The sequence below is a fragment of the Acomys minous genome (genome assembly GCF_964271855.1).
Source record: "Acomys minous genome assembly, chromosome: 14".
NCBI lineage: Eukaryota > Metazoa > Chordata > Mammalia > Rodentia > Muridae > Acomys > Acomys minous.
The window spans coordinates 41,998,246-42,011,467 of NC_140496.1; the positions used below are offsets into that span (position 1 = coordinate 41,998,246).

The 13,222-nt window shown below is 50.8% G+C and overlaps 1 protein-coding gene across 4 annotated transcripts in view; it reads right to left on the bottom strand.

Annotated features, from left to right (window-relative positions):
- GPT2 (glutamic--pyruvic transaminase 2) overlaps nt 1-13,222 on the bottom strand; it is a 38,278-nt gene that overhangs the window by 3,810 nt on the left and 21,246 nt on the right. For all 4 annotated transcript variants that reach the window (XR_014774218.1, XM_084756012.1, XM_084756013.1 and 1 more), the window contains 6 exons: nt 12,978-13,221; nt 7,890-7,969; nt 6,012-6,148; nt 4,564-4,738; nt 2,554-2,709; nt 1,068-1,180 (listed from right to left, as the gene is read on the bottom strand). Coding sequence is in view for 3 of the 4 variants with exons in the window: in XM_084756012.1 (XP_084612138.1) it covers nt 1,068-1,180; nt 2,554-2,709; nt 4,564-4,738; nt 6,012-6,148; nt 7,890-7,969; nt 12,978-13,221 (905 nt within the window). In the remaining variant the exon portion in view is untranslated. The remainder of the gene's footprint in view (nt 1-1,067; nt 1,181-2,553; nt 2,710-4,563; nt 4,739-6,011; nt 6,149-7,889; nt 7,970-12,977; nt 13,222) is intronic.

Sequence of the window (13,222 nt, forward strand, 5' to 3'; positions counted from 1 at the left end):
GCTGTGAAGAAATGATCGTGTTCTGAATGGCGAGGGCACCTGCAGAGCAACTCTGGGGACGGTGTGCGCACATCTGTACAGGGCTGGGCGAGGCACGGCTGTGAACAGCCTCCAGGGAGGGGGACCTTATTTAAGGCAGTGAAGCATCTTAATAGGTTTTGGGGCCCAGGGTAGTATCAGGGCCCATAATGTAGGAGCTACAGAACACCCGTTCTGTGCCAGGCTACCCTGGTTGGTTTTTCTGTCAACTTGACACAAGCTAGAGCTATCTAGGGGGTGGGGGTGGGGTGGGGGGAAAATGTCACTTGAGAAAATATCTCCATCCGTTCGACTGATCTAGAGGCAAGCCTGTCAGGGCTTTTTCTTGATTAATGATTGATGTCAAAGGGCCCGGGGCCACTCTGGGTAGTGCCATCACTGGGCAGATGTCCTAGATTATATAAGAAAGCAGGCTGAGGGCTGGAGAGATGGCTCAGTGGTTAAGAGCACTGCCTGCTCTTCCAAAGGACCCGGGTTCAACTCCCAGCAGCCACATGGCAGCTCACAACTGTCTGTGACTCCAAGATCTAACACCCTCACACCAGCACACATAAATTAAATAAAATATTAAAAAAGAAAGAAAGAGAGAGAGAGAGAGAAAGGCTGAGCAAGCCATGGACAGCAAGCCCGGAAGCAGTGTCTCTCTGGGGTCTATTTCGGGTCCTGCCTCCAGGTTCCTGCCTTGGCTTCCCTGATGAGCCAAATACTTTCCTCCTCAAATTGCTTTTCATTGTGGTGTTTATGATAGCAACAGAGATCTAGCTAAGGCACCGGCTTTGTCCCGTGCATCCAGACACATGGAGTCTAAAAGGGACAGACGGCAACTGAGAGGCAGGCCGGTCCAGGAATACTTAGAGGGACAGCTGCGAAGTGCCCCCAGTTTTCCTCACTTTCTGACAGAGCACCAAAGCCGGCCATGGTGGGATCCACAAGGACGGAGGCTCAGTCCTTAAAGCTGGAACCCAAGCCTCCCAGGCCAGGCCAGGGAGCAGCAGCACCCGCTCGCCCCCCATAGAAAGTGTCCCTACCTGAAGTGGTAGGTGCCTTCTCGCTGCCCAAAGCCACTGCCAGGCACGACGCATATGCCAGTTTCCTCTAGGAGCTTCATGCAGTAGAACATGTCCGGAGCCATTTTATGGGACTGCGGAAGGAAGACAGAACTTGCGATTCATGGCTGGCTTTACATCGGGCCAGCACACATCAACCAGCCAAAAGCAAAGCCGGGGCTCGTCTGGGTTCACACTCGTAATCCTAGCACTTGAGACGCTTAAGCAAGAGAAGTGACTTGAACTCAGGGCCAGCCTGAGACATAATAGTGGGGTCCCACCTGGGCCATAAAGTAAGACCCCAATGAGAGTGGGGAGAGGGGACGATCAAAGCTAGATAGAACCAGAATGCAGAGTATCAGGCCCTCTTTTCTGTGGCAGAGTCCTTCCTTCTGTCTTTCTTGCCTGCAAATTAAGGCAGGATTCCTCCTGGTCACAGCCAGGAAGCTGGTTCAGGGACCCAGACATCTGAACCTACTGTCAGACAGGCAGGGGGCTGTGACACTCCTGTGACACTCCTGTGACACTCCTGGTCTTCATTTACGGGCTCCCATCACTGCTCAACAGGCACTGGCTACAGCTGCCTCTAAGTCACAGGAATGTTCTGAAAAGAAGGCCCTGGGATCTACACCCAGTAGGGGCTTTTAGGGGACAAAGCCCTGGAGCTGGAGCTACCAGTGGCACCGCTAATAGCTAAGAAAGCCAAGCTGATTGGGTTAGGAAAAGCCTGGGGCCTTAGGGAGGCACACTTTCAGGCACATGGCTTGAAGGCATCTGCACAGGAGATAACTCGGGACTTGCCCCGAATGGGGCGAACTTGCTCATGGGCTGGGATATAAAACAACCCACACTGGCGTCTCCTTCCTCTGCTTCCTGACCTCCGTCCAGATGTGAGCAAGCAGCCTTGAGCTTCTGCCTCAACCTCAAGTGACTCGTGCCTCATCGCTTCTCCGGCACCAGCATCACATCCCACTTGGGTCCTGCCCTGCAAAGTCGGCGTGTCTTGTTATTTTAATATTTTTTAAAAGATTTATTTATTTTATGGCTGTGTACGGGTACGCCTGTGTACTATGTGCAGTGCCTGGTGTCCTCGGAAATCAGAAGAGGCATAGGCTTCCCTAGAACAGGAGTTATGGATGGCTGTGAGCCACCATGTAGGTCCTGGAAGCCAGACCCAGATCTTCTGCAAGTAGCAAGTATCTTAATGGCTGAGCTGTGTCACTGCCCTGTGAGCAGCACCGTGGAGGTCTCTCTTGGGGCTGGCCTCTTGCTTGCTCTATCCCACCATACTCTGCTACAGCCAGGACTCTTAAGAAGTTGTCACATGGTAAACTGCATGTGTCCAGGAGGTCAACAGAGATCAGAACCTATAAGGTCAGCACCAGCTTGCCAAAGCAAAAAAAGCCAATCACGGCCCAGATAGCTCAAGTGAATCCAGGAAGACAGCCAGCCCCTCCTCAGCTCTGACCTGAGCTGCCTCCACAGCCTTGGCAGGGATGAGAATTCGAGGAAAGGCATACATGGCCCCTTGCAAGGGGTTGCACTGAATCCCTGGGACTTGGTTAAACAGGTCTTCTGTCAGCTTCGCTTTTTTGGCCAGATTCCCAAGGACGAATTCTTTTTCCTGATGGCGACAGAAAGCGCAGGTATCAGGGATCCTAGACAAGACTATGAAAGGCTGTTCTTCAACACACAGGTTGTAAAACAGATTGACAGAAGATGAACTGCATGTGACAAACAGTTTAAATGGATCAGGGAAAAGGAGTAAACATGGACACATGGACAGGTCTTTCTGCAGGCTTTTTTTTTTTTAATCCATCACTCTGCATGGCCCTGGCCCTGGGTGAAATAAAAACACTTCTATGAGAGTCCCCCGGGGGTCCCCCCCTGGAGACCAGCCCCATTGTGTTGTGTATGGGCTATCCCTTTGCATTCTCTGTCAGTGCAGTGGTCATGATGTACACAGGCCCAGGTAGAGTCAGTAACTGTCTCAGAGCTGGGCAAGCATCCAAAGCTGGAAGAGAATCGACCAGAATTCCTGCAAGTACTGTTGTACAAGACGGATAACAAGGTGGGGCCTGAAGACGGGCAGATAAACAAGAGCTGGTGCATCTAGGCAATGATGCAGGACCCAGTCTTCAGTCCCTCAGACCTCTGCTGTTCCGGGCAGGCCCCCACAGGGATAACCCGGAGGAGGACACTGCGCCAAGTGGAATAAGCCAGTCACAGAAGAACGAACATTGAATAATTCCACCTATGCGTGTACATCTTAGCGGAACCCATGGAGACTGAGTAAGAGTGCTGGCTGCTGGGAACTGGGGAAATGGGAGGAGGGACAGCTATGTGTTTCCTAGTTTCAACCGGGGATGATGGGAAAGTTCTCGAGATGGATGGGAGATGGTTGCACAACAATTTGAAAGTCTTTCCTTAATGAAACAGAACTGTCTTGTCTGTCTGTCTGTTTGTTTATACAGGATCTCTCTGTGTAGCTCTGGCTGCTGTGGGACTCACTCTGTAGACCAGGCTGGCTTCAAACTCACAGAGATCCTCCTGCCTCTGCCTCCTGAGTGCTGGGATTAAAGGTGTGCACTACAGCAGGATAGAATTGTATAGTCAAAAAGAGCAAAAGCTGTTTCTATTTTACTACAAAAAAAGAAGGGGGGGTGGATGGGAAGGAAGGTCAGAGGAGAGAGTGTGGCAGGCACGGCCTGTAATGCTAGTCTTTAGGAAGCTGAAGGACAAGGATCTTGAGTTCAAAAACAGTTTGAGGGGCTGGAGAGATGGCTCAGCGGTTAAGAGCACTGACTGCTCTTCCAGAGGTCCTGAGTTCAATTCCCAGCACCCACATGGTGGCTCACAACCATCTATGGTGTGATCTGATGCCCTCTTCTGGCCTGTGAGTGTATATGCAGGCAGAGCATTGTATACATAATAAATAAATACATCTTAAAAAAAAAAAAACAGTTTGAGCTATGATGAAACCCTGTGCTCAAAAACCAGGCATATTTCCTGTCACACGCCTCCTCCCCCCACTCCAACAAAAAGAGAAAGATGAACCAATACCGTCTGGGAACTGTCTTTTAGATTCTTCGATCTAAAATGCTTTTGTTGTCTTTTAAACCGACGCTGCTGCCGCTGCGGCGCCTGGCTATTCCCCCTTCTTTCTTTCAGGTTAGTAACAACAGCCTCTCAGCCGCGGGGCTGGCCTTCTGGGATCCGGCCACCCATGCTGCTCACAGGTGAGGAGAGGCAGTCCACTCACTCACACAGGAAGTCCTCCCACTTCCCCATTCTCTGCTGCATCCCGAGACTTGACTCAAGCGTTCGGTTCAGGCACCGAGAGACATCGTGGAAGAGGACGGTCACACATAGACACACCACCCGATGGCCACCTGGGGTGGTGGCCGCCAATTCACCGTGAAACACCCCCCCCCCACACACACACACATACAACAGCAGACAGGTGGAGCAGGCTTACCCTGCTGAACTGCTCAAAGGATTCCTCTCCTGGAACCGGGGGATTCACAAGGATGTCCATGGCGGCCTGCCCAGACACTGGCGGGCATAGGCGAACGGACAGCAGCTTCACCAGCTGGCCTTTGATCTCGGGGTGCAGATTGATCACCTCCATGTAGCCCCCTCTGTAGCCACACCTGGAGAGTTGAGGAGAGGGGACACACCCTCCAGTTACAGGAAGACCTCACAAATGCAGTGTGGACGCCACACTCTGTAACGCCACAGCTGGCAGCTGCGGCTGAGTTCTTACCAGTGGCAGGTAAACAGTTGATACTACAAAGTCACTTTCCTACAAGGAAAAGCAAATGCTGCCCCCCCAGTGCCCCCCATTTCCTCAGAGGTGGAGACAGCACCCCCCCCCCAACCCCCTAGAGACAGCCTTGCCTTCCTGGTACCTCTTTGAACCATTATGCCAAGACCAGATATGTTTTCATCCATTCCCCCTTTTTGAGACATGTCTCACTGCATAGCTCACTATAGCCAGCTTGGAAGTCTCTATGTAGATCCGGATGACCTCAGACTTCCAGAGATCTGCCTGTCTCTGCCTACTGAGTGCTGGCTAACTTGATTTTTGAGAGCTGACCAGCACTGGGACTGCAGATCCGTGCCACCACACCCAGCCTTTCACAACCGTGTCAGGATCGAACTGAGCTCCTCACCCTTGTAAGGTTGTCACTTTACGCACTGAGTGATATATTTTAGGGCCATTTTGTTATAGCTGCTTACCCTGACACCTAACTCATACACTAATCTACATCAAATTAAGGCAAGAACCACCTTAGGAGACAGCCCTTGACCTAGTCAAAGTATTTCTTCAGTCTTCATAATGCCATTCCTTCTGCTTGGAGCGTTCTTCTCCCAAATGTATCCCTTCCTCCAACTCCAGTGCCACCTTCTGGCGTTTCAGCCTCTTCTCTGACCTCAGTTCTCCACCTGCCACACACCTGTCCCCTTTGCCTGGCTCTTCATTCCCTGATAACATAGTGGCTATGTGATGGCAGGGTCCTCAGTGCTGCGAACTCAGGGTAAGTGCTCAGAAAATACAAATGTGAGCCCCAAACTAACCCTTTGGTCTTTCAACCCCCTAGTGCTAAGGCAGCCTTGGTACTCGTCCACCCAATTCCTGTCCTCGTGGACCCTCAGAGGTCAGTCAAGGTTAGAGCAGAAGGTTCCAGACTCAGAGCCGCTCCAGGAATCCCATTACTCATCCACTGTCTGGTTTCTTTGTAGCATGGGCCACACTTGAGCCTCCTCCGCACAAGGACAGTTCTTATAACTCTAGGCTTTCCAGGAAGATGCAGCCTGGCTCTTCCGGCTTTTTACAGCAAAGGGTAAAGGCCAAGCGGAGGAGCAGGCAGAAAGGAGGAAGCAGACCCGCCAGAGGCAGAAGAGGAGTAGAGGCTGACATACTCGCCCATGTAGCCCTTGGAAGTGGAGTGGAAGGAGGCGAGCTCCACGTTGCTGGAGTACTCACGCCCCATCTGGTAAAGCACTTTCTTAAAGGAGTGGAACCTACAGTCCGGAGAGTATACGTTGTCCTGGTATACCTGCAGGGGGAACATGACAGGTGGGATGAGGCCTTCGAGAAGGCCTGAACAAATAAAGGCTGTGTCTGAGAGTAGTCAGGGGTCTACCCCCAAGAGGGGTGCGTAGGCACAGAGTTAGCCTGTAGTCACAAAGTTAGCCCGTAGCGTAGGTCCCAAAGTCCAGCCTTGAACAAACCAGGCAGCCCTGCTTCCAATGCTATTTACACAGATAGCCGGAATGTGCCTGAAGGAATCTTCTAGAACAAGCAAGGGGAAATGCCTCAGACTGGATGCTCAGCTTAAAACAGGCACTTCTCAGACTTCTACGCTTACCATCCCCCCACCCGACCCCCGCCCTCTAGCCAGCCTAACACACCAGGTGACACCAGGGGCTCCCATCCTCCCAAACACATCTTTCTCCTACAGCATTGTAGCAGCAGCAGTGTCAGCAGCTTCTGCCCTCGCTCTCTGCTTTAGGGGTGAACTCTGGTGGGTGTCCTTTCTGCCAGAGCAGAACCCAGGCGCGCTTTGTTCTCCCCCATATACACTCACAGCCTGAAGTACCACCCTGCCTGTTCCAAAATGAGGGAAGCCGGCTGTGTGGACCAGTGGGAAAGCCAGACCTCCACCAGCAGAACTCTGCCCTCCTCCTGGACCAGTTGGGTGGTTGCTACACTATCAGAGTACCATGTTAAAAACATGTTAATTATGGCAATTTAAATGTGGTGATGGAGCAGGGTGCTGAAGGAGAAAAGAAAGTAGTAGTATTCTAGAGACCTACAGCTAACCGAAAACATGCGGAAATGGAGGTAACAGGACAGTGGAATGTGATGGAGCCTCGGTTTCTTTCTTCCAAAGCAGACAAAGCCTCATGCCTGGGGTGCAGGAAGTTACAGTTACAGCCCTGAGATGCTCACAGGGTCAGAGACAGCTGGACAGTAAGTGAGAGGGAAGAGGAGAACCACCAGGAAGCACAGGACTGCGCCTGAGGAGCACCTGCAGCCCTTCCGCCACAGCTGCGGCCTCTTCCCTCAGGCACAGCCCTCCCCGGAAGGCTTTCCAGGTGGAAGTTTGGGAAGGGCAGCGCAGAGACCCTGCACCTGGCCGGGACCTGGTCAAGTTGCATATGGCAACCCCAGGCTACAGTGGTTGGTTCAATTGAAGCACTCGGGGGTAAACTTGCTGGAACCACTGGGATGGAAGGCTGCTTTCTAGTCTGTGTACGGAGGCCAACACACAGAGATGGGAGAAGGATCTGAAAGACACGGATTTGGGTCCAGGCGCCAGCTGTGTGTGTGTGTGTGTGTCATCACCATTCTCCAAGTTTAAAGCAATCTCTGTTAAAATCCTGAAATTTAACTGGGTGTGGTGGCTGACACCCTCGTTCTCAACACTGGAGACTGAAGTGGGAGGGTTGCTGTGGATGTAAAGCCATCTTGGGCTATACAGTGAGTTCTAGGGTAGCCTGGGTTACACAGCAAAACCTCAGTCTCCCTCTGTTTCTCTCTCCATATATATATGGAGAGTCTGTGTACGTGTGTGTATGTACAACTAGAGTCCAAACCAACATAGAGATCATTTACGTCCCAAACTCGAAAGTTAAAGATGAACACCCTCACCTATGCTTACCCAGAAGCCCTCTGCCTGGGACATCCCGTCTCTCTCTGGCTACAGACCAATCAGAGCTGGATCCACCCCTGAAAGAGAGGGCTCGCCCCTCCCTCTCTGAGCCTGCCCCGCCCATCTCTGGGACTGCTCTTACCTCGTCAGCCAGGAGAAAGAGCTTCTCTTCCCAGGCAAAGTGGATCACATCCTCTATGCACTTTCTGCTTTGGACCTGGCCTACAAAATCCCCAAAAAAACCAAAATGTAGGTTGTGACGCTATGGAAGTTGTCCCCAAGTAATACTCCCACCCAAATCACTCGGGTGTCCTGTGTTCCCTGAAGATCCCAGGAGAACGCCCTCCTACTTGCTCTGCTTGGCGGGGAGACGAAGCCCCGGCCATGCCTTAAGGCTCCACTCCTGTCTGCTTCAGTGAAGTCCAGCATGGGGAAGGAACCCTATTTCACCCCTAACTTTTTCATTATTCTTCCGACTGGGGCGTGCACACGTGTGCAAGATGCTTGTCCTTCCTGGAGGACAGAAAGTCCACGGAAGTGTCACAGCGAGCATGGAAATAGAGCTGAAGGGACCCATTTCATCCGCTCCCTGTTATGCACCGGCAGCAAGCGATGCAGAAAATCGCACTGGTTGATATGGTAACTGAACTGGAGTTACGGAAGAAAAACTGTGGGTGTCTTCCCAGAAAGGCTGATGCACACGCCCACGAGCGAGCAGCAGGCTCTTCGGCTACGCTGAGGGCCCGCAGGTCCTCGGATCGGTACTTGCAGAATGCTGACTGCGTGAGCCAGGCTGGGACCTCCAGTCAGCGACGACGGCAGAGAGAAAGGGGCACCGCTAGGGAGCCTGGGAGAGCACACTGCAGTTCTCCTCGGCTTCCTTCAGGACCTGCCTCACCAACAGCAGGGAAGACACCCACCACCCCTGTCAGAGACTCGGTGCAAACAGCAGCCCATAGGCACAGCCCTGGAGCAGACAGCCAGACGGCAAAGGGGAAGGAGGTGGGAGTGAAAATGTCCCCCTGTATTTTCTTCCCGCTTTGAGCATGACACCAGGGATTTCTGGTGTGTTTAGTCTGGCTTGTTTATTTCTTTACTGTGTGTACAGCATCTATGCATGTTATACATACCTGCATATATGCACAGACATAAACACACACACATGTAATTATTCCTGCGTGTACATCACAACGCAGCAAAGCATGCAGAGTGTTACCTTTTGGCGAAAAGGAAAAAAATGTCTATATACCTATCTCTAGAATGATATGAAAAATGTCTGTAAAAATACAGAGCTGCATCTTAAAATGACTCAGCCAGGATTTTCGCCTTCTACCACTTATTAAGTAAGGGACTGGAATTTCTTTGGCTACCAAGTGCCAACCAGGCTTCATAAGAAGCAAGCTCGGGGGCTGGAGAGATGGCTAAGCGGTTAAGAGCACCACCTGCTCTTCCAGAGGACCTGAGTTCAATTCCCAGCAACCACATGATGGCTCACAACCATCTATAATGAGATCTGGTGCCCTCTTCTGGCCTCCAGGTATAAAGCAGTCATATACAGAAGAAGAAGAAGTAGAAGAGGAGAAGGAGAAGAGAAGAAGAAGAAGAAGAAGAAGAAGAAGAAGAAGAAGAAGAAGAAAGAAGAAGAAGAAGAAGAAAGAAGAAGAAAGAAGAAGAAAGAAGAAGAAGAAGAAGAAGAAGAAGAAGAAAGCAGCAGCAGCAGCAAGCTCGGGGCTCTGGGACTCTGGCAAAGTGGCAGGTCCTGGTGTCTGCAAGGAATGAGCACAGCTCTCACAGACAGGGCCAGTTTGCGCATAGACCCTGCCTGCAAACCCTCTGCAGCATCTCGTGATCTCCTAAGTACATCCTACTGGAATACAAGCAGAGGTGTGAGCACCAGAACACGAAGAGGGACCAGAAGGACCAGAGCCTTGAAAGGGCTCCAGCCTGGTGGGGGAAATGAGACAGAACAGCTACCAAAATCCCACCGATCACAGGATGCACACCTGAAAATAAAGACAAGCTTCTGTTTACCCAGGGCCTGGGACTCAGCCATCACTTATGGCAGAGCCATGAAGACATCGAAGGGACAAACATGACCAGTTGAAGAGAATAAGAGAAAGCTATATACGCTTTAGAGGGGCCAGGCTATGCCCAGTTTAGGGAAGACTTAGGACGCAGCTTTGATACAGGTCCCCAAAGCTGGAGAGAGGTCCCTAAGTGCACCACACCAGAAGACGGGCCTAAGGAATTTCCCATACCCTGACAGGAACATCTGTGATTACACATCCTCTCCTGTGACGTACCACAGCTGTCCTGTGAGGACACGCCAGCAGGAGCTAAGAGAAAAGGCCCTGACCTATCTGCCAGCTAGAGTGACACACCCCTCTAATCCAAGCACCTGGTATGCTGAAGCAGAAAGGTTGCAAGTTCGAGGCCAGCCTAACGAGGGCCTGTAAGTGAATAAACAACGAAACTGTCTTATCACACTCCTCGTGATCTGACTGGCTCTGAGATGGGCCAGTAAGTACCCAGGGCTATCAGTGAAGTCACAGAAGATGGCTTCTAAGATTTCCTCTGACGAGCAATGGCTGGAGTTGCTGAAGGCCTCCCAGGGCCGACTGTAAGAAGGAAGGAATCCAACTCAGAGGCCAGCGGAGCTGGGAAGTGAACGGAGGTCCTTTCCACAAAAGTGCTAATTCACACCAGGCATGGCGGCACACACCTTTATTCCCAGCACTCGGGAGGCAGAGGCAGGTGCATTGCTGTGAGTTCGAGGCCAGCCTGGTCTACAAAGCGAGTCCAGGGCCTAGAGAGATGGCTCAGAGGTTAAGAGCACTACCTGCTCTTCCAAAAGTCATGAGTTCGATTCCCAGCAACCATATGGTGGCTCATAACCATCTAAAATGAGATCTGGTGCCCTCTTCTGGTGTACAGGTGTACATGCAGGCAAAGCACTGTATACTTAATAAATAAATAAATCTTTTTTTTTTTTTTGATACAAGGTTTCTCTGTGTAACCTTGGCTGTCGTAGACTCACTTTGTATACCAGACTAGCCTTGAACTCATAGTGATTTGCTTGCCTCTGCCTCCTTAGTGCTGAGATTAAAGGCATGCACCACCACGCCCGGCCAAATAAATAAATCTTTAAAAAAAAAAAAAGTGTTGATTTACTGCTTTATGCCCAGACTTCACAGTTCCACCATATGGCCTTTCAGTTTTGAGCTGGGTTTCTGTTTTGAAACCAAAGCACCCTGGCTTAACATCTCAAGCCACTTTGACATCTTTTAACCAAGCTGCCTAGGTGTGAGGTTGGAAAGCTTCCATTTCCTACCCCCCCCCCCCCCCCCCCCCGTCTTCTAGCAGCTACCTGGGTTCCACACACTGAGACCCCAGAAAGCAAGGGCAGGTGGTGGCCACTCATAAGTTACTCTTCATAACAATTAATTATAAGGCCAGACACGGTGGCACACGCCCTTCCTTCCAGCACTCGGGAGACAGAGGCAGATCTCTAGTTCAAGGCCAGCCTGGTTGACATAGTGAGTTCCAGGACAGCCAGAGCTACACAGTAAGATCCTGTCTCAAACAAAGAGAGAGAGAGAGAGAGAGAGAGAGAGAGAGAGAGAGAGAGAGAGAGAGAGACAGAGACAGAGAGACAGAGACAGAGACAGAGAGAGAAAGAGACAGAGAGACAGAGAGAGAGAAAGAGAGACAGAGAGAGAGAGAAGAGGAATATTACTTATAATAATAATAATAATAATAATAATAATAATAATAATAATAATAATAATACATCCATAGGATCTCTTTACTCAGAACAGGAAAAGCTTTGGTGGAGGTATGTTCTTCCAGGCAGCTAGGTAAAAAGATTTATATAAATACCTGGGTAGAAAATCCAGAATCAAAAGACAGGCCAGTGTCATAGGCCTGTAAGCCCTTGCACTCAGAGCCTGCAGGAGGACTGCTCTAAGGCTGAGGCCAGCCTGGATGACATAGCAAGTGCTAAACCAGACAGGAACACAGTCTCCAAAGACACAAACAAAAAAGTCCTGACTCAACAGCCGACTCAGCATACAAATGCTGCAGGACTTGCTGTTCCCAGTGTGGCCCTGGGACCAGCACAAGTGTCATCTGAACAGATCTGCCCATTCCCTAGCCCTCGCCCAGTCATTAAAATATGGGTGAGCGGAGCCCGCATTCCGAACTCTAACAAGCTAAAAGTTTAGGAACCAGCATCCTAAAGAAGTTGTTTTCACCAGCTGTTAAGGACAAACACTGCTGTGTGCGCAGACTCAGACTGGCCCAAGAGGTTCCCTAGGCTTGCTTTGTGATGCTGATCTGCAGCCCAGTTGAGAACACAGTTCTGTGTTATTGCTCTGAACTGCATCATGGGTAGGAGCGTCACTCCCCCCCTACTGAAGCACAAAACCCAGTGTTTGCACTGGTTACACCTCTGGCTGCATTCAGGAATTAAAGGGGTTGTTTTCAGCTGATTCAGGCACCATTTCACGTTTCAGAGAAGCAGATTCCACAATCAATTCTAACGTATTTTGGCCACAATCCAACTTTAGCTCAACAAAGGAGAGAACAGTTCTTGTTCTCCGATCCAAAGAACCCTGGAGACGCATGAACTAGCAGCTCAGGGGTCAGGACAGGCAGGACTGTATGCTTTTTTTTTTTTTCGTTTTATAGAAAAATATACAAAATTTGGGTGCTTTTCAACTTCTAGAAACAGGCTTTTTTTTTAAATTTAAAAAAATTGGCATTTTCTTCTCAAAGGAACAGCCAACCTCCGCACCCCAGCTGAGAGAATCAAGGGAGAGTAAACGCAAAAGGAGCGGGGGTGGGGGGGTGGGGGATAAGGGTGAGAGGGGTGGGAGGTAGGAGGGGGGGACAGGGGGGTGCCGAGGGGCGGTAGTTTGTGTGAATAGCCCCAAGGAAGCAAGTCTTTACAAATGGAGGTACAACATGAAAAAGAACAGGTCCTGTCAGTAATACAACCTTGCTCAAAAAATAAAAATGAAAATGAAAATGAAAACCCCGCCCACCTGCTTCTCATCTCCTGAGACGGCCTGAGGCGAGGCGAGCTTCACAGCTCTTGGCAAATCTGGAGTGAATTGGGAAACTGGGACAGAGAGGACCTCGCGTTGCTTTTTTTTTAAGCAGGCAAGCGTGTCCAGCACAGCAGCCACTCCAAGCCCCTGGGAAAGTGGTGAGAGGGTCAAGTGCAGACCTGTAGGGTTTCCGGGGTTGATGATGCAGAGAACCTTCGGGTCACAGTGGTCTTTGGCTTGCCGCACTGCCCGCCGGAGCTCGTCCACGTTCAAAGCCCAGCAGTTCTCTTCATCCAGATAGTAGTTCACCTGGACGGCGTCGAGCTCGGAGATGACCGCGGAGTACAGCGGGTACTGCGGGATGGGGATCATCACGCCGGTCCGCGACTTGCCACCCCCGGAGACCAGGAGCTTCAGGATTGTC